The 26,865-nt window shown below is 36.9% G+C and overlaps 8 protein-coding genes across 8 annotated transcripts; 5 read left to right on the plus strand and 3 right to left on the minus strand. All coding sequences in view use genetic code 12, as the record gives it.

The window, feature by feature from the left end:
• Nucleotides 1–54: 54 nt before the first annotated feature.
• On the minus strand, nt 55–804 carry PVL30_000804 (uncharacterized protein; the record flags this gene model as incomplete). Its single annotated transcript, XM_001528265.2, has 1 exon — nt 55–804. The coding sequence occupies one exon, from the start codon at nt 802–804 to the stop codon at nt 55–57; it is 750 nt and encodes a 249-aa protein (XP_001528315.2).
• Nucleotides 805–1,679: 875 nt separating this feature from the next.
• PVL30_000805 (uncharacterized protein) lies at nt 1,680–2,687 on the plus strand (the record flags this gene model as incomplete). Its single annotated transcript, XM_001528266.2, has 1 exon — nt 1,680–2,687. One exon carries the CDS (start codon nt 1,680–1,682, stop codon nt 2,685–2,687), a length of 1,008 nt encoding a protein of 335 aa, XP_001528316.2.
• Nucleotides 2,688–3,524: 837 nt separating this feature from the next.
• Nucleotides 3,525–5,546, plus strand: POL12 (DNA-directed DNA polymerase alpha subunit pol12; the record flags this gene model as incomplete). Its single annotated transcript, XM_001528267.1, has 1 exon — nt 3,525–5,546. The coding sequence occupies one exon, from the start codon at nt 3,525–3,527 to the stop codon at nt 5,544–5,546; it is 2,022 nt and encodes a 673-aa protein (XP_001528317.2).
• A 304-nt stretch (nt 5,547–5,850) lies between these two features.
• On the plus strand, nt 5,851–8,094 carry irc3 (Putative ATP-dependent helicase IRC3; the record flags this gene model as incomplete). The annotated part of the gene is made up of 1 exon (XM_001528268.2): nt 5,851–8,094. The coding sequence occupies one exon, from the start codon at nt 5,851–5,853 to the stop codon at nt 8,092–8,094; it is 2,244 nt and encodes a 747-aa protein (XP_001528318.2).
• A 470-nt stretch (nt 8,095–8,564) lies between these two features.
• On the plus strand, nt 8,565–9,743 carry GPI8 (glycosylphosphatidylinositol anchor biosynthesis; the record flags this gene model as incomplete). Its single annotated transcript, XM_001528269.1, has 1 exon — nt 8,565–9,743. The coding sequence occupies one exon, from the start codon at nt 8,565–8,567 to the stop codon at nt 9,741–9,743; it is 1,179 nt and encodes a 392-aa protein (XP_001528319.1).
• An 843-nt stretch (nt 9,744–10,586) lies between these two features.
• On the plus strand, nt 10,587–14,945 carry STU1 (suppressor of tub2 mutation; the record flags this gene model as incomplete). The annotated part of the gene is made up of 1 exon (XM_001528270.2): nt 10,587–14,945. One exon carries the CDS (start codon nt 10,587–10,589, stop codon nt 14,943–14,945), a length of 4,359 nt encoding a protein of 1,452 aa, XP_001528320.2.
• Nucleotides 14,946–15,187: 242 nt separating this feature from the next.
• On the minus strand, nt 15,188–17,419 carry STE12 (homeodomain transcription factor ste12; the record flags this gene model as incomplete). Its single annotated transcript, XM_001528272.2, has 1 exon — nt 15,188–17,419. The coding sequence occupies one exon, from the start codon at nt 17,417–17,419 to the stop codon at nt 15,188–15,190; it is 2,232 nt and encodes a 743-aa protein (XP_001528322.2).
• A 3,822-nt stretch (nt 17,420–21,241) lies between these two features.
• TPK2_2 (cAMP-dependent protein kinase catalytic subunit) lies at nt 21,242–24,286 on the minus strand (the record flags this gene model as incomplete). Its single annotated transcript, XM_001528273.2, has 1 exon — nt 21,242–24,286. The coding sequence occupies one exon, from the start codon at nt 24,284–24,286 to the stop codon at nt 21,242–21,244; it is 3,045 nt and encodes a 1,014-aa protein (XP_001528323.2).
• Nucleotides 24,287–26,865: the final 2,579 nt, after the last annotated feature.

Consider the following 26,865-nt stretch of genomic DNA (forward strand, 5'->3'; position numbering starts at 1 on the left):
TTTTTTACATATGCATGCAAATGTAATTTGATTGTACTATTTTATTATATTTGATCAAGAATTTTTTTTCAACTCTTGCTTGGTGGGCCTGGCCCCAAAGATTGATGAGCCAACCCTAACGCTTGAACTTCCTTGCTTAATTGCTTGTTCAAAGTCGTTACTCATTCCCATACTCAATTCCAAGTCTAAACTGTATTGTTCGTCAAGTTTCTTTTTCAACTCTTGTAGTTTTTTAAAGTCTTGATTCTCACCTTGAGCTCCCGTGGACTCGGCAAACGATCCAATTGTCATTAAACCAGCCAACTTTAACTTGGAACATTCCTGATCATTTAGCAAAAACTTTATTGTTTCTTCCATGTCATTTTCATCGATGAAACCAGATTTTTGTTCTTCACCAGATGTATTGACTTGTAAGTAGACGTTTATTATCTCGCCATCATTCTTGACTCTTGTTGAATTCAATTGCTTGCATTTCTTGAATGTATCAATTGTCTCAACTGCATACAAGTTGGACACTTTGTTGCTGAGATCTTTTGCCTTACCCAGCTGCATTCCGCCTATGAAATGCCAACAAATATCCTTGGGCAACTCTTGAGACTTGGCTACTAATTCTTGAACATAATTCTCACCAAAATGACGGACACCAGCCGCATACAAAGCCATTATGTCTGAAGATGGTTTTAATTTAGACACTGCTACAAGGCGGGTCTTTGGATTTAAGTCATGTACTTGTTTGAGCACGGCATTGTAGTTGTCGATTAATTCTTTAGATCGTGATTCAGTTGGTTGTGGGTATGCCGACATCTTGCAAGATGATACGTATAATGTTGCTAATTGTTTCTTGATAGAATTACTATTGGTACTGAGAGGACTAGCAATAGCACGAATCATCCAATATTATAAAAAAAAGTAGGGAAAAAAAAACCGAAAAAGCAAAAAAAAAAAAAATACTGAATACAAACAGATGGTATCAGTTAGTTGCACACTTTATTCCGATCTCATTTTAATACATTTTTCTTGAGAGATTATATAATGATAATTTGGTTTTGTACTATTGTGGGCGAGTTGGGCTACATTGAGATTATTAATGTTTACATCATTCATCATTTTTCAACAACATGTATATCTAACTTATTAACTAGAAACAACCAAGGGAAAAGGTTAAAAGAGAAATACTAGGAAAGGGAAGGAAAGAAAAGAAAATGTGTAATTGAATCCATCATATGGATGAAAGAAGCAGAAAAGCAATCAAGCAATTTGGCTTTCTTTTTTCCATTTTCCTTTTTTCGTCTTGCTTCTTTCTTCTTGCTCACGTTTCTTCTCTCTTCTTGCGATGATTTGTATTCTTATTTCACTATCTACGTTCTTCCCTCAAATACCTTTTACATCGAAGGATATGGAAAACTTGTCTTGAGAAATTGCTCTCTTGGGATGAGGCTCATCTCCGTTTTGCTCCACAAGGAGTTTTCTAAAACATTCTCGCACGAAAAGGAAAATTACAGTAAGGTGGAAAGCAGAAAAGCAAAAAAAAAAAAAAAACAAAAAAAGTTAAAACAAGAAAGAAAATGTAGTGAGAAAAAGTTACAGCTACATCTCAAACTTTATGAATTGAGAAGAGTTGCCAATTTTTAGACCTCAAATCATTTCAAAGTATCAACACTTTCACCATTTAATACAACATGTCAGACAACATTTACCAGGGTGAAGATTTTGACGAAAAGGTCATTAGACAAGTAGAATTCTACTTTTCGGACTCTAATTTGCAACTGGATAAATTTTTGTGGAAAATTTACGAGGCAAACGATGGATGGGTCGAGTTGAAAACCATTTTGACTTTTGGTAGAATGAAACAATACAGACCAGAAGAGAAGGTTATCGAAGCTTTGAAGAAGAGTACAAAATTGGAACTCTCGGCTAATAATGAATTGATCAAGAGAACTGACCCATTGAAGGACTTTGATGAGGTGAAAAATACAAAGAAGAAGAATACCGTTCACATTGAAGGTTTCCCACATGAATTGAACCAGGACCAAATTGAAGCTTGGTTTGGTGAAAAAGTTGTACCTTCATTACCCAAGGAGAAGGATTTCAACTCCATTAGAATGATCAAGACCAGGGCAAAGAAAGAGTTCTTTGGTGTTGTGGACGTTGAGTTCAAGACCGAAGAGGATGCCAAATATGTTGTTGAAGATGTCGAATTGTCATACGAAAAGGGTGTTATTCCAAAGGATGAAGCCACCAATATCGATAAGAAGGATCTTTTGAAGAAGATGTCGCAATTGACTTTCCAAGAAATGAGAGAAAGTGGTAAAAGATTTGGTCAAAATGAAGTTACTAAAAGACGCAATAGCTTTAACGACAACAAAGGCAAAGGTAAGAAGTACCAGAAAGGAGGTAAAGGAAAAAAGAATGACAACAGAAAAGGCAGCGGTAGCGAAGAAGATGCTCATAAGAAGGAGGAGCTTGCTGCAGATGAGAAAGAAACACTTAATAAGATTGATGAAGGTAATGGACGTGGCCACGAAGAAGATGTCGAAAAGAAGAAGGAACTTGCTGCGGACGAGAAAGAAACTGTTGATAAGATCGATGAAGGTAATGGACATGGCCATGTAGAAGACGTCGAAAAGAAGAAGGAGCTTGCCGCAGACGAAAAAGAGACACTTGAAAAGTTAGAAGATAAAGCGTAAGTGTTTTAATTCCAAGTGGTGGCATTTATCAGTATGGAAAATTTAGTCACAACTATTCAAATGCTACATCATGTGTGATATAATTGAGAGATGAGAATTCAATCGACATTGACCTTGGCATATTATAATTATATACAATTTTGGTTGGTAGTTCTGTATTTACTTGTTGTTCTGATGTTCACGAAAATTATTTTGCAGATGTTTGGACTCTTTTTTCTCTTTTTCTCTTTTCTTGTATATGTTTTCGTTTTGTTCTATGTTGTTGTATATCTTGTTTCAATACATAGGTTGTTTCTAATCTTTACTTATAATTTGCTCTAACTAGTTGACTTGTTGGAACTCACAAGAAGAAGAATAATACTATCGGCTACTCAAACATTCATATTCTTGTCAGCAAACACAACGATATATTTGCAAAGTGTGGTAGACAGAATGGTGGTTTAGATGACATGGACTAGAGACTTGAATTTACTAAAGTACCAGGTACTATTATTTGGCAAAGCATCTACTGGCATCGCAAACAGAAATATAGTGGAAGGACGCGTTCTATTTTCTTTCCTGTCGCGCACACTCGAAGACAATAGTAAAGATTTTAATATTTCTTATTTTTTTTTTTTTTTTTTTTAGTTTTTTATTTGTGTTTGAATTACTTCAGCCATGTAGACTGGTTTCCAAGACGCGATTCAGTAAAAGCCCCAAATTACAATTCCCATATACTATAATATACCATTATTTCTGTAAACTATTGAACGATTGAATCTTTTATCATCTTCTGTCAATACCAAAGAACGTCATCTCAGTTTGTATACTAACACCTCATTAGCCTGTTACCCAAAGATGAGTGTTGACAAATCATTTCAACAACAGATTCTCAAAGTCTTTGGTCCATCAACGAAACTTTCGGACGAGGAGTATGACAAATTACACTCACTAACAGAAATATTTCACGTCGATGCCGAAGAGCTTTACCTTGAGTGGGAATCTTTCAATGTTGCTGAGGTTGAAGATGATCTTGACTTGAATTTGGCAAATTTGCTTAAATTTCATGAATTCTTGCAAAAAAAACTTACAAACAACAAACTTACTCCGTCATTGAAGAAAACCAGCAAGGAAGTACACTCTGTTAGAAAACCATTGGTTTCAAAAAATGTGAATAGCACAAATTACAGCAGTCCGAATACCCCGCAACTTAAAAAGAGAAAAGTAGATTTTGCAGCTGAAAACAATGCATCGTCCCCTGCGATTGATGAGTATGAAACTGCCAACACTACTCTAAACTCTTCTCCCATCAAACAATCTCGAGAATCACACAAGTTGATTGAATGTTTAAATCCACATATCGATTTATCAAGCTCCTTAGCAAATGACGAGCGTTCACAACAATCTGTACGTTTAACGGCGAATTTTGATCCCACCAAGTACAAATTTCGTACCTTGCAAATGAAATTGCTAGAGAGCGCTGATATGTTAGACGATCAAATAGATACTATGGCCGAAGTTTATCAAAAACAACACCCATCTTCTGAAACCCAATTTGGTAACCCTTGTGTTTGTTCTCAGTTTGATATCTTATGCTGTGGAAGAATCGTACCTGATTCGCCAAGTTACAACGACAAAGAGATTATGAATAGCTCATCCTTATTTTTGGAAACATCGAGGATTACCGGTGTCGGTCAAAGGGTGGCTTTAGACTTAACTCCTTTGAGTGGATATTCATTATTTCCCGGCCAAATTGTGGTATTGAAGGGTAAAAATCCTACAGGAAAAGTATTTCTTGTGAATGAAGTGGTGCTGTTGCCGCAATTGGGAAATACAGTTTCTACTCGGGAGGAATTAGTTGAGTTTAATGAGATTCAAAAGTCATTAGGGTTAAAAATGGTTATAGCTTCAGGGCCTTACTCCAACCTGAACAAACTCGATTATTCAAAATTTGAAAAGTTTGTTGACAAGATGAATAACGACATTCGTCCAAACGTAATTATCCTCAATGGTCCATTCCTTGACCTCACCAACAAGGCAGTTGAAGAAGGTGACTTTAGCGATGGGTTGTTGAAAGATCTGCAACCACGAAACTTGGAGGAGGTATTTAGTCTGCTCGTGACCCCAATTTTGAAAAAAATCAATCCTGAAACTCAAGTTATTTTGATTCCGTCATTGAGGGATAGTTGTGTTAGCCATTGTTCATACCCTCAAGATGCTTTTGATCGAAAAAAGCTTCAATTACCAAAACACATCAAGGTGTTTCCAAACCCATCCAGTTTTGCGGTCAATGAAATTTTAGTCGGCTCTTCCAATCTTGACGTGTTTAAGGATTTGAGAGACGTTTACAAAGAAACTAAAGAGAATGTTGATATTTCCAGCAACCGCTTTGAAAGAATTATCAATCACATATTTGATCAAAAAAGATATTATCCGGTGATGCCGGGATCAATAGCCTCAACCCAGTCACCAGCACCCGCACAAACACAAGCTCCAAACAAGGCGCAGAGCCTTTCAGAGCTCAGCAATGGGGCTCCTGGTGAACATCTACAAAACATTGGTGTTGGAGGATCCTCGCTCGAAGTACCTTACCTCGGCCTTGCTGAAATAGGCGACTCTTTACCGGATGTGATGTTGCTTCCGTCAGAACTCAAAGTATTTGCCAAGATAGTCAAGGGTGTTGTGGTGATAAACCCAGGCCAATTTATCCGCCCAAACAGATCTTTGGAAACTGAAGATGGAACATACGTTGTGATGAGCGTGGCTCCTCCCAGACCGGAACATGAATCTGAGAACAACGTGACTCCCGTGCAAGATAATGAAGAGTTTTACTACCACAATATTGACAGAAGATCTAGAGTAGATATCTATAGTAGTTAAAATAAATTATTGATAAATCTGACTTGCACAATGCCTCAAAACACAAATCATCTGAGTGGGTTTTCTTCATCTACTTTTTTTGTTTTACTCTTCTTTTACTCTTCTTTTACTTCTCTCTTTCTTTGTTTTTTCTTTTTTTTCTTTTTTTTCTTTTTTCTATTTCTTATTTTTTGCTTTTGTAAACTTCTTCCTTTTGCAGCCTTGGTTCAAAATTCTATGATATCACTGGCACGTGCCATTTATGGGAAATGAAACGCGTTGAGATATGAAATGTCAATACCATCTTTTTACTTATAACAGCAAGATGAAGATAGCCCCAACACTTTCTACCAATGCTTTTCTCTTGTACAAATACATGAGAAGTGCATGTATTCTTTATAACTTACGAAACTATTCCTCAAAACAACTTGCAAACAAAGTCTTTCATGTGCCACATGAGGACGACATTGCTCACGTCGCGTCACCGAGGCTTGACGCAATAAAGACTACTTCTTCATCATTGCCTCCATTGCGACCACCACCATCACTGCTTACGTTATCGCGACCGTTAAACACATTGCCTTTGCTAAGACCATTGCAGGAGGAATCCAAGAATGATTTACCAAACACTAATTCTGAGTTGCAGCAGCTTCTTTCTAGAACCACTCCTGCGTTTAAGCTTCGGGATTACCAAGTTCAAGCAATAGAAGCAATAAAGTTGGCTTTAGATCAAGGTATCAGGAGGCCAGCAGTGGTTGTAGCAACTGGTGGAGGCAAAACCGTCATTTTTTCAAACCTTATACGGGAGCTTCTAGATATGCTGCGTACTGAAACAACGAAAAGCCAAAGTCAAAACAAAAGGATTTTGGTTTTGGCCCATACTGAAGAGCTTATCAAACAAGCTGTGCAAAAGATCAAAGCAATCAACCCGGAGTTGAATGTGAGGATTGAGATGCGATCAGCAAGATCTAAAGATACAGATGATGTTGTTGTTGCGTCCGTGATGTCTATTAAGCACCCAAGAAGATTAGCCAGGTTCGATCCTGCCCATTTCACCAGTATAATTATTGATGAATGTCATCACGCGCCAGCTGCCACTTATCAAAAAATTCTCAATCATTTTGGTGCATTGCTGCATGATCTGCACCTTTCGGTGATTGGGTTTACAGCAACCTTGTCTCGATTTGACAAGCGGTCACTTGGTGTGATTTTTGACAAGGTGGTGTTTCAACGGTCTCTTTTGACAATGATTGAAGCTGGGGAACTCGTAAAACCAGTGATACACCGGCCTCTTGTTGCCAATTTGAATTTGGAATCTGTTAAACGTCAAGGCTCTGATTATGATACGGAAAATCTATACAATGCAATGAGTGCTGTTGGGTTTAACGATAAAGCTGTACTATCATATATGAGACTAGTGGAGCAGACTGCATGTAAAAGCACTTTAATCTTTTGTGTTAATGTACAACATTGCTGGGAATTATGCTCAACGCTTCAGTCTCACGGAATAAATGCTCAATACGTGACAGGAGAAACATCAAAATCAGAGAGGGCTGCAATAGTTGAAGATTTCAAGCTGGGAAAGATTCCAGTGCTTTGCAATGTCGAAGTGTTTACCGAAGGAACTGATATTCCCAATATTGACTCGATTATTTTGGCAAGACCCACCTTGTCGAGAACACTCGTGACTCAAAGCATCGGAAGGGGATTACGGTTACACAAGAACAAGACCTGTTGTCATGTAGTTGATTTGGTTGACAATACCATAGAAGGTATTGATGTATTACCAAGTTTAGATGGTGACCACTCCCAAGTAAGCTCTGCGAAAGCAAATAATAAAGAGAAAGCGAAGGAAACTTTGGAATCAGACCAGGTACTGGGGCAAGATGCATCAAAATCACCAAGAACCATGACTTTTGCTGAGAGAGAATTAGCGGTAAAGAGGATTTTAAAGCTACACAATGGTAAAGTATTGACCCTTGGTGAAGCAGTAAACCCATCTTCGCTCAATTACATGTTCCAAAACGACGATGTTGTTGGAAAATTTATGCTCAAGAACCGTCTTCCATGGACCATGATGGGCTATCACTCAAAATGGGGACTTCCCGGAAGAGATGATCGGTATTTTATTTTGAGAAGGGTAAAAACAGACAATTCAAACTTAAGCTCCTTTGAGTTAAGCGAACATCGACACGGTTCACATGAATCAAAGATGATCTATAAAGATGTGAATCTTTTAAAGGTTTTGCAACAACTAGAAAAAGAATACCCATTTGATGTAAAGTATGCTGAGCTGTGCAATAATTGGGCACGGCGTGCAACTAAAAAGCAAGTCGCGTGGCTTTTAACTCGATTGGAAAAGAACATGCAAGCTTTTATAAGAGAGAAAAGGATGGACATAACTGTGGAGGGTTTTGCACAAAGAGTTTCACATGTTTTATCACAAGAACGGTTAGCTTTGTTGACTAGATTATTTTTTGCCTTGAGAGTTGATGAACCAACATATTATGGAAAAGCGAAAATCAATCAAATTATGAAGAAGGCAGCATATTCTCACAAAGATGATTAAGCTTAAATGACTTTTATATCAACAATTGTATTCCTTTTTTCATTTCATTTCTTTTCAATACTTTTGCTTTACTATTTTCTTCTTTTTTTTACTGTTTTTTTTTTGTCTCTTTTTTCTTTTCTAGAAGATTTAATAAGTTTGGTAAAATGAAAAAAATAGTTAATACTATATTGATGATATCAGAAATACTTTTTGTTTAGTAATGTATTTCATCTTTGATAAGAAACAAGTACTTTACAATTTATCACGATTGATGAAAAATAAGTGAAATAAAATAAATAAAATAATTAAATGAAATAAAATAATTAAATTAAATAAAGAAAAAAACGAAAAGAGAAACTAAAAAACGAATACTAAGCGGCAAAATGCAGTGAGACTCACCAAATATCTAGTTAAATTAATACTAGAGGAATCAATCAAACAGACTAATTGGTGTGTCTTTTATCATACTTAGGTGGCACCACAACAACATGCAACTCTTGCGTACCCTTTTACTACTTCTTGCACCTTATCTAATAGCTTTTGCGATAGCGGACGATGCTACAGCAGATGCAATCGTTCAACAAATACAAGATGGTCCCATGGCCAAATCGAATCACACGAATAACTGGGCTGTCTTGGTATCTACTTCGAGGTTCTGGTTTAACTATCGTCATATGGCCAACTCGTTAAGTTTTTACCGTACAGTGAAAAGATTAGGTATTCCCGATTCCCAGATTATATTGATGCAAGCCGACGATATAGCGTGTAATGCACGAAATGCCTTTCCTGGGACTGTGTTTAATAACATGGACCAGGCCTTGGATCTCTATGGTGACAATGTCGAAGTTGATTATAGGGGTTATGAAGTTACGGTGGAGAATTTTATACGATTATTAACTGATCGGTGGGGGTCTGAACAACCAAGATCCAAGAGACTTTTGACCGACGAGAATTCCAATATATTTATCTATTTGACAGGCCATGGAGGTAACGAGTTTTTGAAGTTTCAAGACGCTGAGGAGATAGGGGCTTATGATCTTGCAGATGCATTTGCTCAAATGCACGAGAAGAAAAGATACAATGAAATATTCTTTATGATAGATACATGTCAAGCAAACACAATGTACGAAAAAATATACTCACCAAACATTTTGTGTGTTGGGTCATCAAGGTTGGATGAAAGTTCATACAGTCATCATTCCGATATGGATATTGGTGTTGCAGTTATTGATCGGTTTACTTATTATGCTTTAGATTTTCTTGAAAAAGTAGGAAGAAATTCAAAAATGACCATGGATAAATTGTTTGAAGTATTTACATTTGAAAATGTGCATTCACACCCGGGAATTAGGACGGATCTATTCCAAAGGGATATCGATAAAGTGCTTATAACAGATTTTTTTGGCAGCGTGCAAAATGTTGTTTTGGAAGAAGCACCCGAGGATCTATTAAACAAATCTCGGAAAATTGACAACGGAGAGGTGGCTGCAGTACCCGAGTTTCCATTAGATGCGACTCAAAATAAGAGAGGACCTGCTATATACGGGTTTGAGCGTAATGAGACTAAAAAGCCTATGGTTAAAATCCCACCATTTGTGGCCAGGACAATTGGAGTAGCTGCGACCTTAGTGGTGCTTGCTCTATGGATGATTACACCAAAAATCTAACATTGACATCCATACATATGTTTATAAATATATATATATATATATATGACATGTATATTTTATGTCTGCACTGAACATTCACCTCTTTTGCTGTAATCCTATATATAGCCAAAAAAACAATCAAACAAAAACCAGAACCAGAACCAGAACCAGAACTATTGTCAGTTAAATTTAAAAAAAAAATTCCTTTACCGGGGTCTAGTCAATTAGTCTCTAAGAAGAGTTTTTGAAACTTTCAGCATACAACTGTCTGAATCGCGTCTCACTGATTTGGTTTTTGTCTTCCCATAATGTATTATATTATATTCGTTTTTTTTACTTTTTTTTTATTTTTTATTTTTTATTTTTTATTATTATTTGTAATCTTAAATTTTTTTGTTGTTTTTGTTTAGCATTTGTTTACAAATTGATATTACATAAATACATATTAGAATTTAGTACAATTGATGTATATTATACAGACTTTGATACAAGTTTTGCAACACATACCATAATAGAAACACCAACAAAATAATTATTCAATAAACACATATCTTTCATCCAAACGAATAAAAAGGAACAAAAAAAAACAAAACCAAATAAAGACAATAAAACTGAACCGAACCTTTAGACAAGTAGAAAAATTCACTTGATCTTCATTGCCTTTTCATTTGTTTCCATTTGTTTCCTTTTCATTTTATTTTATTTCTCATTTCATTTCATTTCATTTCATTTCATATCATTACATTTCATTTGATTTGTTTCCTATTTTTGTTTGCTTTGTTTATTAGTTTTCCTTTAATTTTTTAAGGATCGTGTCTACAAAAGTACCCAAAGCAAAAAATCGATCAGCGTCCACATTTCATGAGTTCAACGGAGTTCGATGCCGCCAAGGTGCTAAAGGCATTCGAGGATAATGATACCAACACTACTACCGCCACAACCACGCACACTATCGAATCAAAGCTTCAGTTAATTCAATCACTCAAATCGCAGATTAAAAAGTACGGAATCGATCTCGATGATGTCCCCACTTTTTTGAAAATTATAACCAAGGGACTAGATATCAACGAGCTAGGCATTCTGAATGTTAGTTTCAACTCATTGTATTATCTCATTAGGCGAATCAGTGTGCAGGATAGAAGCGGGAAAATTTTGAAAGATCAAAGTCTTTACATTCTACCAGTATTGATAAATAGACTAGGTACTTCGAGTAGCGGGATAGCAAAAAAGGCGCTTGAAGACTATTGGCTCAATTCCCCTGTTGAAGTGGAAAACGCGGTGAGAGAGATTGCGTTTACAACGCCAAATTCCAATATTTTTATTGAGGCGCTTAGATGGATTCAGCAATTGGTTGAAAATATTGGCTTCAACTTCAATACTGACTTATTTACATCCGATCTTGTTGAAGCACTAGTGAGAAACCAAAAGAACGAAGATGTAGTACATGCAGCAAGGGACCTCATACACGCAAAGTCCAATATACCGAATGGCGAAGCACACATGAAGAATCTTATTGAAGCGGTGCGGAAAAGCTCAGTTCAACAGAGAATAAAGGAAAATATACTTGGGAATAGTTTGCGTCCATCGACTAGAGTACTCTCCCTTGAAACACGTGAGAGCAAAGTAACCAAAGTTTATGATACAGAGAAGCATAAAATCCAATCCCAACAACTTCTGAAAGATGGATCCGACTATTATGCATCGCGACTAGAAGATTTGTTGTCAAAGCTGAGGTATGCAATAGATACTTCAATTGATGCACTTGATATCGCCGGAGCCGAAGAATTGTATCGAATCATTGAGTCAAATGAAGCCAGCTTTGAAGAGAAGGAAACAGAGTTCAATTGGAAGCAAAGGGAAAAAACTATTGTCCAACTTCGGCGGTTTGTTAGAGGAAATTCTAGCACGCAGTTTCTTCAAGATTTATTAATCTGTTTGCGTGGTTTTGCTGGTGCCATCTGCAAAGGAGCACTTTCTTTGAGGACCACGTTGTGTACACATAGTTGCGAGTTGCTCAAAGAATGCGCTATAATTTTAGGAGAAGACTTTGATACAGGGGCTGAGTTGGTGTTTCCGACTTTGATGAAATTGTGTCTCTCAACAAAAAGTATCACGTCGATGAATGCCCACATGGTTATTGCCGCATTGTTTGCTAACTTACCGTTTCACACGAGATTAGTGACAAGGATAATATCCGCGATGGAAGAACGCAATTACCAACCACGTTCATATTCTTCAATTTGGTTACAAATTTTACTATTGAGACATGTTCAAAACTCTGACTTTCTTTCTGCAAACAACATTACACAAGTCGCAGAAACTGCTGATAAGTTATTGATCAGATTATTGAAGGATGCTAATCCCAAGGTTAGGCAGGAGGCAAAGGATTGTTATTGGTGTTATCTTAAAGTCTTTCCACAAGAGTCGGAGAAGCTACTTAATAGGCTTGATCCGACAACAGTAAAGGCATTAGCAAGATCCCAAAAGGAGCTAGGACCAGCTGCAACAACCGTTAAACCTCTTGCAGTGAAAGTAAATTCTAGAGTTTCTTTAAAAGACCATGGTTTTGATGACAAAGTTAAAGAGACCAAAAAGCTCAATAGACCGTCTTCAAGACAAAATACACTTGATCCGACACCGCGTGTTGCATCCAACCCTCTACCAAGGACAATGAGGTCAACACAAGGAAGTTTCCGTATGGAGAAACCAGTACCGAAGCAAAACCCAGTATCAAGCTCAGGATCTAGTACTAAAGGGGCGCTTCGGTCTTCCAGCTGGGGTCCGCGTTCACTGAACAACCTCAATGTAAACTCTTACAACAATAACAACGACAATAACAACAATAATAATAACAATAACAATAATGGTAATAATGATAATAATGTGGCCAAGAGTTATAATATTGGCAATAATGATAACAATACCATCAACAGCAGTATTGAAATCAACAATACTCAAGACAGAGTACGCAGCAAAACGGAAATGGATGCAAAACTTTCTCGCATATCAACTGCACATCCCATGCCAGAGCCATCGTCTGAAATTGAGTCCAATCGTGTAATACCAAGCTCCTTATCTAAATCATTACCCTCGAACGTGACCAAGTTGGGCTTGACTAATGTAGAGACTACCTTGTCACAATCCAAACCTATTATTGATGAAGATGACTCAAATCCAATTGATAGACTACTATACTCCAATAACCCCGATGAGTTGGCACAAGGAGTGAAATTGTTGATGGATGCATTAGTTGAAAACGGAGATTTCTCTAGATCTCATAGGATCAAGTCACGCTTGAGGTATATCGCAGAAAGAAATGCTGATGCTTTTAAACCTCTCTTGACAAAATCTGAACTCATCTTTGCAAAGACTGCAAATTTGTTGTCCACTAATGATTTAATTCGGGTCTGTGCGTTGATTTTTCATGGTTCTGAGCTGAAGATGTTTGATTTGATATCATCAGTTGTTGAAGCTCCTGATTATTTCCAATCCAATTTACTGTTATTGGCAATGACTATTGATTACCCAGATATCGTAGGAAGTCATGCTTTAAAACGTCAAATGTCTACCTTTCAAAATGAAATAACTTCTCTGGTTTTGGAATCTCTTTCCATTGCTATGACCAAAATAGCAGTCACAGACCTCCAATATTCAGACTTGCTCTCCGAATTACTTCGTCTGGTAAAGGTTTTCAAACATACATCCATGTATGAGTTGGTGAAAAAGTTATTTTGTCAGCTTTACACAATGAGTAGCGAAAGATTCATGCAATCAATGGAAGATGTCGAAGATCAAGTACGAGAAGAAGTTGAGCTGATTGTTGGTGCAGACAATACGCTTGTGGTGGGAAGAAACTTGAACAGTGCTGTTTTTGAGTTTACACAAATAAATCCAGGAAAGAAGACAAACGTCGATACTTTAGATGTAATCAAAACGACAAAGCACAATTTCAACACATCACCAAATACGATCCCGAAGTCGAGCTCGAACCAAAACATTTCCAACATGAACTCTGGGATGGAAACCCCGTCATGTTCTGTACCTGCACTTACCTCCAATATACTATCGCGGGATAATATTAACAATGAAGCTTTCCAATTAAAACCGGCAAATTCCACAAATACTGAGATAGAGTCACTAAGACCATTTAAATTGGCGAAATCCCCTTCAAAAGGTCTCTCTGCTCTGAGTGATGAAGTATATTCTGAGAACCAATCGGATACGCTAGCTCTGGACTTTGCTCAGGTTAAAATAAATAATCGCAATATTGGCCAAGGCACTAATATACAACACGTTCGCGAGCTTATTGACCGTGCAGACCCTTTGAACCCACTTTCCAACAAGATGAAAAGGATTGAAATATTTGAGGACCCACCAGCATCCGATGTACCTCCAATACATCGCCCTATGCAGTCTTGGGAAAACTATAATCTTGCAAAATTGAGCTTTGAATTGAGATCGTTGAACATCATACCCAATGATATTGAGCAATTTGAGATGAACTGTTTGGAATTGCTGCTGAGCTGGCCGGCATCAAACTCGCAAAGTGAAACAAATAGTGCTATTGCTCTGACTATTAGTGCTATTATGAAAACCTTGGAATCTTTATCATCATCAGATCCCGACTTTAGAGAATATTTTTATGCAATGGGAAAATACAAGCTTACACAGGCTTTGCTATCGCATTTACAAAACTTAGACTCGAGCAGTCCAAATTTGACAGGGTCATTGATACTTTTGAGGCACCAATTGAGATATGATGAAAGTATTGATATAAATGCAGTTTGGAATCTTTTTTTCACAATGTGTATTGACGTCAAGTTTGAAAGTGAGATGTTTATATTGTGGAACGAATCAATTTTAAGTATTAGTAATACGCGCTCTCGGGCATCATTGACAGGCATCATTTTGAAGTACTTGGAACTGGGTACAATGAAGCCTTTGTCATTACCCGTACTGACTATTTGCTTGAACTTTCTTGCCAAGGTTCTAATTGATGACGTGGACATTGATGAAGAGAAACTTTATCGATTGGACACAATATTTGGTAAATTATTCACCAAGAGCGACGCAATGTATCGAAAGCAGGCCACGATGTGTTATGGCAGTTTATTGCGCAATAAGAATCTCACTACAGAGCTGATGCAAGCCTTGAATAAAATGAAAGCGAGATATAGTATGTCGCAACAGAGATTGATTGAGTTCTACAGTCAAAAATAATCGTAGAAAGGAAACAAAAATTGTTAATGGGTATCTAAATAGTTCATTTTCTAAAATATATATAGATAAAAGAAATAAAATTAATTGTTTAAAATAAAACAAGTATTTGGTATAATTGAGGAAAGAAAATGCGTATCTAAAAACTTGCAAACTAGCGCAAATGAAGAGTATCGCTCACAATAGGGAGGACAGGATAGATTTATGAGAAGAAAAAGAAGAAGATATGGTCAAAAGCCATTAGTTCATTGTCTTCCATGGTCTCTGTTATCGAGCCGGATTGTTTTGGACTTGACTACGTCACGTAAAGACGGACGATGCTTTGTGTCCTTTTCCTTGTAGTTCCTTTGCGAGAAACTACTGACGCCACTACTGGCTGGTACTGACGTCCCTTTGGTTACGCCATACTTCAGTGAATATTGTTGTTGTTGCTGTTGTTGTTGTTGCAACTGCCTCTTTTTCAACATCATTTTCGCACTTATTTGCTGTTGCCTAGTCATTTCCAGAAATGGGATTGTTTGAGGTTGTTGTTGTTGCTGTTGTTGTTGTGGTTGTTGTTGTTGTTGCTGCTGCTGTTGTGGTTGTGGTGGTTGATAGTGCTGGCGTTGCATGGGTATCATCATCGGCTGTTGGTTTACAGCTTGGAAGTTAAGCATGTCCTGATCGCTCATGAGCACATACGGTTGCAGCGGTTGGCCATAGCCCAACCCAGGGTCATACATCCCAAAAGCAGGTTGATTTGCAGCCGCAAGCGCTTGTGTTTGTGCATGTGTCTGAGCCTGAGCAGACCAAAGGTCGTTTTCAGCGGGTAGCATGGAATTATAGGCAAGCGGAAGGTCGGTAGTGGTATAATATGGCATTTGATCGTACACCAAGGATTGTTGTTGTTGTTGTTGTTGTTGAGAAGGCAATTGGAATTGGGAAGAAGCTGCCCTCAATGAGGGGCGTCCTGATGCAAAATGTGTTTGTAGTTTAGCTGCTAATGGTTGTTGCTGTTGTTGTTGTTGTTGTTGCTGCTGCTGTAATTGTAGTTGTAGTTGTTGTAGGGAAGAGTTTACACCACCGGGTGGTTGCGAGAATCCTAGCAAGTCTTCAGCTGTAGGGTTCTGGAAAGCAAACATTTTTCCAGTAGATGATCTTGGTTGTAGTGAATTTGCGGATAAGGGAGGGGCCACCGGTGTTTTTAATGGCTGTGTTTGCTCAATCAGGTACTCTTCGTTGAATGCTACTTGATTAGCAGTAGCAGACATTGGCTGTTGGCTATAGTAGCTGGAGTTTGGCATGAATAGTGTAGGGTCGATAAAATTGTTGAATGACCCACGCTCACCTGTACTTACACCTGTTGGTACAACATTTGGGTAGTAAACAGATTGCATATTTGGATCGAGTGTGATACAGCTATCTGTCGATTGACTGGTATCAAAATAGTCCAACGGAAAATCGTCCTCGTAGTCCGACCCAGCCCTGAACTGTTGCGGTGTTTCTTTGTTAAAGAAACTATATTTGTCCTCATCTTTATTGTAACCGTGATCCTTGGTCTTGGTTGTCAGAGCAATAGATGATCGTCCACTAATAGAATTTTTCCTATCTATTTCTTCGCCACCAGCAGAATTAAGATTGGTATCATTAATATTTGCATCTAAACGGTTTTCCATGGATGATTTTACTGCTCTTTGTTTCTCTTTTCTTTGTTTTTCATTTTCCCTTTTCTCTGCCCCTTCTTCGTTATCTTCTTCTACTTCTTCTTCTTCTTCTTCTTCTTCCTCCTCCTCCTCATCTTCTTCGTCGTTTTCATTTATCCTAATCTGAGATTCCATGTGTTTCGTCAATTGATTGAACAAATTTGAGTTCTCGTCATATTGGAAGCTCAACGCCGGTTCTCGGTATGCCACCGTAGTGGGTTTTTGACCTAGTTTCTCCTTCTTCAAATCTCTTTCTAATGCATCTGCCATAAGTTTATCATGAGGCACATTGAACCAGAAAAACACTTTTTGCTTCTTTTGAGTTCTTAAACACGAATTCTTGAACAAAAACTCCAAAAACTCCGATCTCGGTGGCTCCAAAATCGCATCAATATTGCATTTCAAGTTTCTCAAATCCGAAAAGATTCCTTCTTCAAACTTCTTACGATCAATGATTTTTCTTCCAAAGTGTTGAAACTTGTAGACAATGCATCTGACAATATCTGTTCCTGTTATGAAATACAAGTTGTTCCAGTAAACACAACTAACGAAACCTTCATCGTGATTTAAGTAATATCGTCTAATAACCTGATTTTCTTGCCAGTTTGCTGGTGCTGTAGCTAGGAAGAACTTGAGGTCTTCTATTAAACGTAACGATTCGTCAATCTCTTTCCGCGTCAGGTGCGTCTTGTTTGGTTCTGATGCTATATTTTTTGCTGTCGCTGCTGGTGTGGCTGCTGCTGTAGTAGTTGGGTTTGTTGTAGTTGTAGTTGTAGTTGTTGTAGTTGTTGACATTTTTATTTATTTTTCAACGTACACGGAGTACAACAGGTTAAATGAGCGTAATGTAAGATGAAGCTGTTTCCAAACAGTACTAAAGTTGGTTTCAAAGTTGTTTTGGGTGTTGTATTTTGTTGATTTGAAGTATCTAGTGCTTTGGTCTGTCTGGGTGGTCTACAACAGATGGTGTGTGGTTCTAGACTCGGTCGGTTGACAATAAACAATAAGCAAAATTAAATATGTAAATAAATAAACAGAAAATAAAAAAAAAAAAAACAGAACAATACAATAATTGGAAAAACAGATGAGAATGTAGTGTTTCAGGTTGTTTTGTTTTGATGTTTTGGGAAAAATGTTGAAACTTGCGCGACACAGCAAAATTGTTGGCTGTTGCAAAGTTTCGTGTTTTATGTACGAGAACCTGAAACAAGATTTTTTTGTTTTTGTTTTTTTTTTTTATTTTTTTTTATATTTTATTTTTCCGTTTGTCTTCCGATGGGTATATAATCTTCCCCTTTTTTTCCCCAAATTGTGTATGGTCTTTATGTTTATATATGTTCGATTTGATCCACCTGTTTTGGTACTAATTTTTTTTCCTAATTGGAGATCAATGTAAAACCCAATCGATAAGTAATGCTGGTAAGCCAGATTCTTTACTATTATTCTTTTTATACTGAATAGTGGTGATTTATACTCGTTTCGTTGTTGTTGTTGTTGTTGTTGTTGTTGTAGTTCGTTCCCCTTCTTTATTTTTTTTTGGCTCTCTCGACTTCGTTTGTCTATAATATTCACTAGTGTTTTATTACACCTTGAGCTGTTAATGTCACGTGATGGTGATACAGTTGTAATTTTATTCTCCTGGCAAAAGCTCTATGCTGCTTCTATTATAAGCACAAGCACAAGATAGTATCAAGCTGTTAAGAACGTGGTTTTTTTAGGTGTTTAGCAAACTGTAATAGTTAGTTGCTAAAACCGAAACTAAGTTTCTGTCGGTAACAATCAGAAGATGGTGATAGGAAAATAGTGGAAAATTTAAAACTTAAAATTTTCATTAAAACAATAAATAAAAACACCAACTTGTAAACTTATACACAAACGATTCAATGGGTTTCAGCATCAACATATCTACGCTTATATGCATATACTTATATACTTGTATATTTATACAAAAGTGTAAGCGTCTTTTTGACAAGGTGACTTTAGCAGTCATGGATATTTTAGCATCATCTGAATAATGGTCATCGGTCACCACTATTCACTTTCTTTGGCATTCCTATCATGATGTGTTCTTTTTTCCAAGAATTGTATGTGCTATAAAAAATTAAATTGCAACATATTGCGTAGACCAGGGGTGGATGAAGGTTCCATTTTCACAAGACCTAGAAAACCAGATGGTGTGTGTATGTATTTGAGTATGAAAGAGAGAGAGAGAGAAATGTTGGCAGTATTAGTACTAGTATTATTATTATTATTATTATTAGTAGTAGTAGTACTTCTACTAGTAGTAATACAGCTAGAAAATACAATTACGGTACTTGTTGGATACAATATTATATATGGAACGCCCTTGGATAGTTGCTTTTTCTACTAAAATATTAGATAAGTATTTTCATTAATTATGATTGTTGTGGGAGGCGTGGGGTGTGGGAAAGAGGACGAAAGGTTGTTAATTATTTCAAAAAAAAGAAAATATGAGGTTGTCAAAAGAATTAAACTTTGCATTCGCCGTGGTCTCAGATTTGATTGAACCTTAAAGAGCAAGATCGATTACAATCTATTTCGATACACTTTTCTTGAAATAAGACTAATCTAAACGAGGCACCAACTAATACAAAAGAAACAAAGGTAAAGTAGAAGAATATATAAGAAAGAAACAACAAATGTTTATCATAATCTTTGAGGTTGTCTTTCTCCCTCCACCCACCCACCCCACACACACACACACACACACACCAGTGCCATATCTAGTGTAAATTTGTTTCTTTTGCAGCATAAATGAATTTTAGACGCTGTCAAATGTTGTGTACCTGGTCTGCATAAGAACTGAATGTAAGGAGGGTAAAAAATGAAAATAAAAAAAAAATTAAAATTAAAATAAAATAAATAATCAAATAAATGAATTTGCAAAAAAAAAGAAAAGAAAAGAGGATAAAAGGTAGATGAAAGAGGAGTTCTACAAGACAATATTCACCTAGTTCTTCATACGTCATAAGCTAGGACATGGTACCTACATTAAGTGGCATGAACCGGCTTTGGAAGAGCATATTTGGAAAAGGCAGCCAGGACAAGAAAAACACAAATGCCAGTGAATAATTTTATGCCAGCCATAAGATGCAAAAATACCACAACATTATTACTATAATAAGAGGAAAAATATTATTAACCAAGATAAAATTTTTATTTACTTATTGGTATTATACTAGAGTTCAATTTTACAAAGATACTCGTTGTGTATATACGCCTTGGAGCAATAAATATTAAAGATTACGATTAGAATGGAAATGTGGGGTAGAGGGGGGGAGAGGGGAGGAGGTGGGATGGACGATAAATTCTTTCAGCATATTTTATCCTTACAATAAAAGACTTGTTGCTTAAAGACTTTACTTTTAACAAATTTAGCATAATCAAAATATCGATTCTATCTTGCAATTTTTCAAATTCTTTTTTGTTTTGGTGTGTTGTTTTTTGTTTGCCATTTTGCCATTTTGCCATTTTGCCTTTTTGTCTTTTACTCATTTTGAGCCGTTCAGGTCACCTAGCCACAAAAGCCTAAACTGACGACGGATGGTAGTCAATTTAACCCCAAACCCTCGTCACGGAGAAGCTTTCTAAAGTACCGAAATGAACAAAAGTAACGTAAATTTGTATTTATAATACATAAAAAAAAATCTTTTCACTACTTTGAAATATTATGCACACATTTCGAATCGTTTCTTAAGCTTAAAAGCTTATTCCAAGATTGCAAGAGTAAAGATACAGACATTCCTTTCTTTTCCTTTCTTTTCTTTTCTTTCCTTTTCTTTCCTTTTCTTTTCTTCGTTTTTTGTTTTTTGTTTTTCTTTTCTTCTTCTTATGATCATGGTCATACATTTAGTTCCACCATCAGGTGATATCCCACAATTAAACAATTGTAAAGACGTTACAATTGAGAAGCCAAAAAAAATCAAAGAAGGAGAGATTGAAGTAATAGGACATGCTCTTCAAATTTGATGTAACATTTTATTTTTTTTTTTATTTTTTTTTTATTACTATTATTATTATTATTATTATTTTATTCTAATTTCTTATCTCTAATGAATACTTTTGAACTTTGACCATTCTTCATTACCCCCACACCAAAACGACGGAAAAACATCAGTGCATCAGCTACAAACGGAGCCATTGCCCAAAAGATGGGAAAAAAAATAATAAATTAATCAAATAAACAGCACCACTGGTGACATCATGGCACAAACTACAGAATACAAAGAGGCATATGGAAGAACAATAAAATAGAGAGACCAAATAATAAAAAAGAGAAAGAAAAAAAAAAGAAGCTCATTACTCGTCAATCTTCATTCGTCAACACATTAATCATTTCAAAAGAAAACTATAAACTCTTGCGTACAAACTTGATATACCCTATATACCTTCCATCTCCCGCCAGTAAGCAACATGAAAAAAAAAACAATCAAATAAACACATGTAAATGTTTAACGCATCAACTTCATTTTAATGGGGAAAGGGAGAAGGAGGCAGAGATTAAAATAAAATCTTTCAATTGCTTCTGAAAATACAAGGCGTGTGTAATTGTTTGTTTGACTCGGGTCATATCAGTCAAAATCAATACAATCTAGCTCAATCGTCGTAGTCACTCCAATTCTTCCTCTCAATTGGAAACCATCCATTGGAGTCCATTCCGACTCCATTGCTAATTATATCCTTGCCGATAAACGGAACGTCCTTAGTAGCTGTTGCAGGACCTTGACTAAAACCAGTCATCAACTTCTTCAACCCATTGCTTGCTGACGAACATGCCAAAGAGGAACCGGAAACTGTTGCTGTCCCAGATGCCGTAGCAGGGATGGAGTTTCGAGGACTCACCGAGGCTGAACCAATAGCGTTTGCTGAAGTAATGGAAACCAGTCCAACGTTTTTATTTCTCTCCTTTGACAAGACCGGATTGAACGCTTTAGGCGCACCGACATAATGCAGTGGTGAATTAACAGTAGCATTGGTCGTACTGTAAAAAGTGTTAGAGTTAGAGGCATTACTAGAAACGCCGTTACCGTTAGCTGGTTTGGAACTGGCTTGCGACACCGAAGCACGTCTAAATGGTGGAATGTACTTACCACCTCCAGGGCCACCACCAAAACCTGAATCAGAATGATCCGTATCTTTTCCAGAAGTATGATTAGGCGATGAGCTACTAGACTTATTCGCTTCCATATTCGAGGTCAGGAACAAATCGCCACGACTCTCTGTAAATTTAGACAGTGCGTCAAGCTCACCACTCGAAGAAATCAAAGTCTCGCCACTAACAACATCCTGGTCAAAAGTTTCGTCGAAATCGTCTTCCAAATGGAAAACCTCATCATAGCCAGTATTGTTAATATTCTTACTGATAGCATTGCTAATAGAACCAGTAGCGCGATGATCCCTGCTATTACTACTAGCAATATTATTAATATTAATATTGTTGCTAATGTTGTTTTCTAGCGTCAAGTGCTCAAGGCCCAGCGACAATGATGCAGAAATTGGAGACCTTGAGGTCACTACATTGTTTGGTGAGCGAAGGTATGGCGGAATATACTTACCAGAGTTGGACAAGTTTGAATTAACACTAGTTCCAATAACAGAACCATTTGTACCCGATGTTGCCATTAAAGATGATGCTGCCGCGTGGTGTAGACCCGAGTAGCCTCCATTAAACAGAGACCCAGTATTGGAGAATCCATTACTGACCAACCCCCTTCTCAATTTTGAAGTAGAATACAGTCTAGATTTCCTTCTATTGGCAGTATAATGGTTGTGCGAATCACTCGAAACATGATAGTGTCCGTCATTATTACCGCGATAGTCAAAAGCTGTTCCATGAAACTCGGTACCGGTTTGTTGCGCTCCGTTTCCCGTCTTTGTACTTTTTTTGTTGCGAAAATTCTGTTTCCAAGTTCTCTTTCTCCTCAATGGTGGAGGTCTTTTTGGAAACTCGGCGTTGTTACCACGTCCTAAACGGCCGCGGTTATTATCTCCATACTTGTCCATATAATGATTAAACACTGACTTGGGTGTGAAATAATCCTCCCGATGAAAACTAGGCTTTGTAGAACCATAACTATTTGAATATCTCCCATTGACATTCAGATTCTGGTTTTGATTATACGAAGCAACATTCAATGGTTTTCTCGTGTTTCTAATGAACTTGAAATGCTGGTTTCGAATTGGGATCGGCTTGGACCTGGTGCTTAGTGATAACAAAGCATCAGCGCGGTGATTGTGAGGAATTGCATTTCCTCCGCCTTCGCCATCTGCATCGGCATCTGTATCTGCATCAATTTCTCTTCCTGCTCTTGTTTCTGCTTTTAAGCTCAACGGAGAATTTTGCTCATCCGTTGCATTTCTTTCGTCCAAAAACCTAAGTTGCTGTGGCTGTGACTTAACATGTGCTTTTGGTTCATCAAAAGAATCCATCACCATCAACTCATCCGCGCCATATTCTTCCCCAATCTCTTCTCTTGTAATATCAACTTCTTCATCCTCTTCTTCTTCTGCTGCTGCGTCTAATTCTACTTCTTGCTGCTGCTGCTCCTCCTCTTCTTCTTCTTCTTCTTCTTCTTCTTCCTCCTCCTCCTCGTCGTACTCATATTCATAGTCACTAGCTTCGTATTCTTCATCAATTGTAAAGAATCGAAGATTCGATAACTCTTCATCCAAGCTGTTCAAGTCCCTATTTCCTGGATCCATTGTTAAACTGAATCTCAAAACTGAAAATAAGTCACCGCTCATCGTCGAGAAAAAATCAAAAAGAGCTTCTCTATTGTTAACAAATTGTAGAAATCTCTTGTCTGAGTAATTGGCAATTTGGAAAGGATTTTTGTGGAAAACCAACGTCAAGAGTATCACACCCAACGACCAAATATCAACTTTGGAAGCATCATAAGATTCAATCTCAGGATCAAAGAGCTCTGGAGCCATATATCTTTCGGAACCGACATTAAACTCTTTCCTATCAGTGATCACTTTGGTTGTTGTTGCCAAACCCCAATCACAAAGCTTAACACTCCAGTCCTCAGCAATGAGAATATTTTCTGGCTTCAAATCACGATGGTACACTCCTTTGGAATGACAAAAGTCAACTGCGTTAACAATCTGGTGGAAAACATCCTTGATGTCCAGTGTTGTTGCGGGACCATTTCCTTTATGTATAGCTTCATACAAGTCACCCCTTGAACAAAACTCCAAAACTAAGCACGAATCAAAATGGTCATATAGCTTAGAAATGTTTGGGTGGTCACCTAATATCTCATGGATTTTGATCTCTTTTTGTGCTTCATCCTTTAAGCTATCAAAGACAGCGCTAGGATCTTCTACAAGCTCATCAATTGGGCTTTCTTTTTGTTTGGAAAATTGAGCTATTTGCGCTGGTGATTTAAGACGAGCAGGACTTGAATTTGGTCTTTCGGTAGTAGCGCCCGTAATTGATTTGCCTGTCTTTGTATGATCTTTTTTTTGGTTTTTCTTATAATCAATCGGGTATATATACTTGACAGCAACAAGTAGATTGTCTCTCTTGGTATCTTTAGCCACCGAGACCAAGCCATACGAGCCTTCACTGATGTCGCTTACTTTGGAGTATCGGTTTTTTAGTAGCCCTCCTTTCTCATATTGTTCGAATTGTTCCATTTCTTCGTAGAAAAAAGTTGAAAAAAGATAAACAAATAAAGAAATATATATATGTATATGTGCTCTTTGGCGTTGCAATATATTTTAGTATCGTTAAAAGCAGATAAAACTTACCGGTTGAGTATGTATCTGGCAAAGGTGTAGATGGTGACAGTGTGGGTGGGGTAGTTTATATCGTGAAAGTCCAAGTCAATTGGTCTTTAGTATTCTTTAAATGTAATGCAATAATCGAACGCTGGAGAATAGAGTTTTATTTTTCTTTCTTGAATTCAAAGAGTAATAGATCAAGTTTGATTAGTGAAGTTCCTTATTAAATGTGTGCAATGCGTACGATCTAGTTATTGTGTTTCTTGCTGTCGTCGTTGATGTAGTTGTCGTTATCGTTATGGTTGTTGTTGTTGTATTTGTTGTTGTATTTGTTGTTGTATTTGTTGATGTATTTGTTGATATTATTGTAGTTATTAATTTGAAAAGGACATAAATCGTTAAAAATTGGGAAAATCAAAGTAGAAATTAGTGTGATTAAATGAACTATAAGCGTTTAATAAGCTGTATGTAGTGTATATGCAAATGGTAAATATGTTATGTTTTACCTGGATAATTATGCTTGTATGGTTGTGTTGTATAAAACTATTGAAAGCGTCTGTGATGGAACCAGTTTAAATATACCAAAGGTACAATGACAAATAAATTGGTAGCCAAGGGCAAAAGAATGAACTGAGATAAAATTTATTTGTGTCTGGTGTTCTTGATGGGCGGGTACTGAATACACTGAGGAAAAAAGGGTTGAGTGCTTTGGATTGTGCAGTTTGAGGACAAGTGGTTCTTTTCGTAAGGTTTCTTTTTTTTTTTTGTTAGTTTTGGATTACTTAGATCTAGACAAAAAAACTGGGTTTTGTCTAAGTCGTTGGTTTTTTTGTCTTTGTCTCTCTCGTGCGCTTTCTCTTTCTCTTTCTTTTTCGCTCACTATGACAATGTATCGCTTATGTGTTTGGTTGATTTGTTGAGATTTGGTTGAATGCTAATGGGAAGAAAGACTTTGGGTTTGGGAATGCTGCAATTGAGGAAAGTAAGTGATCTGAGAGAAATGTTGAGTTATCGCAGATGTGACTCTTTGACACTTTGTGTAATTACTATTACTGCTGCTGCTATTGTAGAAAATACTGTGTAGAGAAACATGGGCGTGTACTTTGCTACAAGAATGATATATGGGCACCTACCTACTCCTAACTTCAACTATTACTGCTATAGTTCAACTGCACAATACCTGCACAACAACTGTACAACAACAGCGTAACAACAGCGTAACAACAGCGTAACAACAGTACAATAAATGCTATTACAATGCTCGTACAATACACACCTAGAACACTATTTGTTGGACATAATAGCAACCCCCTATTTTGATTTTTGAAATATAGAAGAAAAAAAAAACAAGAAAAGAAAAACAAAAAAAGTCTTTTTGGCTCCTTCATCCCCTATTTTGCCACAGTATTTACTATCAAAAGTGAGCTGTCCTTTTCATATGTACAGAGTAGGATGGGGTTGTGGCTATCAAGATGAACACTCTGTTCCCTCCTTTTGAAGTCCTTTGTCTTCTCCCTCTCTTTCTCCTTCTCCTTTTTATAAACGAAACCTGAGTTTACTTCAAACATTACACTTTCTAGAACCTTCTACAAAATTGCCATGTCTGTTATCTTGATTCGAAAAACTACTGAGACCAATAATTGGTTAACCCTTTCCCCCGCATCGGATAACCGGTAATTACGAAAAAGAAAATGTCAAATTCGCAGATAATTACAATATAGGAGAAACTCAAGTGATATACAGTTAGATAGATACATATATACATACAAACAAACAAACAAACAAACATACAAACATACAAACATACAAACAACACACATACAAACATATATACATACATAATTTGATAGCAGTTAAAAATGTATTGCCAGTAGTAATTATAGTAATTGTAGTAATGGTAATAGTAGCAGTAATTAGCAAGTAACTGTCAATAATAGCAGTAACAATAGTGTTAGCAGTGATAGTAGTATTAAAAGAGGAAGGAGAAGATGTGAGAAATGGGGTGTATAGCAGATGTTGCATAAGGCATGTTTTTGTTTTGATTGTGTCTGAAATGTGGAGTATTGTCTCCCTATCCAACTTTCTGTGCTCTCCTTATCTTATCTATGATGTAACAACAATTATTATAATACTAATACAAATTTCAAATCAGAGATACAAATTAACATAGTGATAACCATCTTTTGAAATCCATCAAAAAAGATGAACGCACACGACAAACTCCTTTCCTTTTTGGCCTATAATTGCTCTTTTCAAATCTCAAACCAAGCATTGGCGAATAACAATAATACAACTATCCTCGGCAAATTGAAATAAACCACAAGAAAATTATATACTAATCACACCCACCCTCATTTATTTTTTTAAAGTACTTCTTCTACTTCTTCTTCTTTGTCCATCTTGAGCACACCTCTCGCTCCCATTAGGCTCACGTACTTGATAGTATATCAAAAGCGAAGCTTCAATTGTACAACAAGAATCATCCACTTAGA

Source organism: Lodderomyces elongisporus, chromosome 1 (assembly GCF_030384665.1).
Source record: "Lodderomyces elongisporus chromosome 1, complete sequence".
Classification (NCBI taxonomy): Eukaryota; Fungi; Ascomycota; class Pichiomycetes; order Serinales; family Debaryomycetaceae; genus Lodderomyces; species Lodderomyces elongisporus.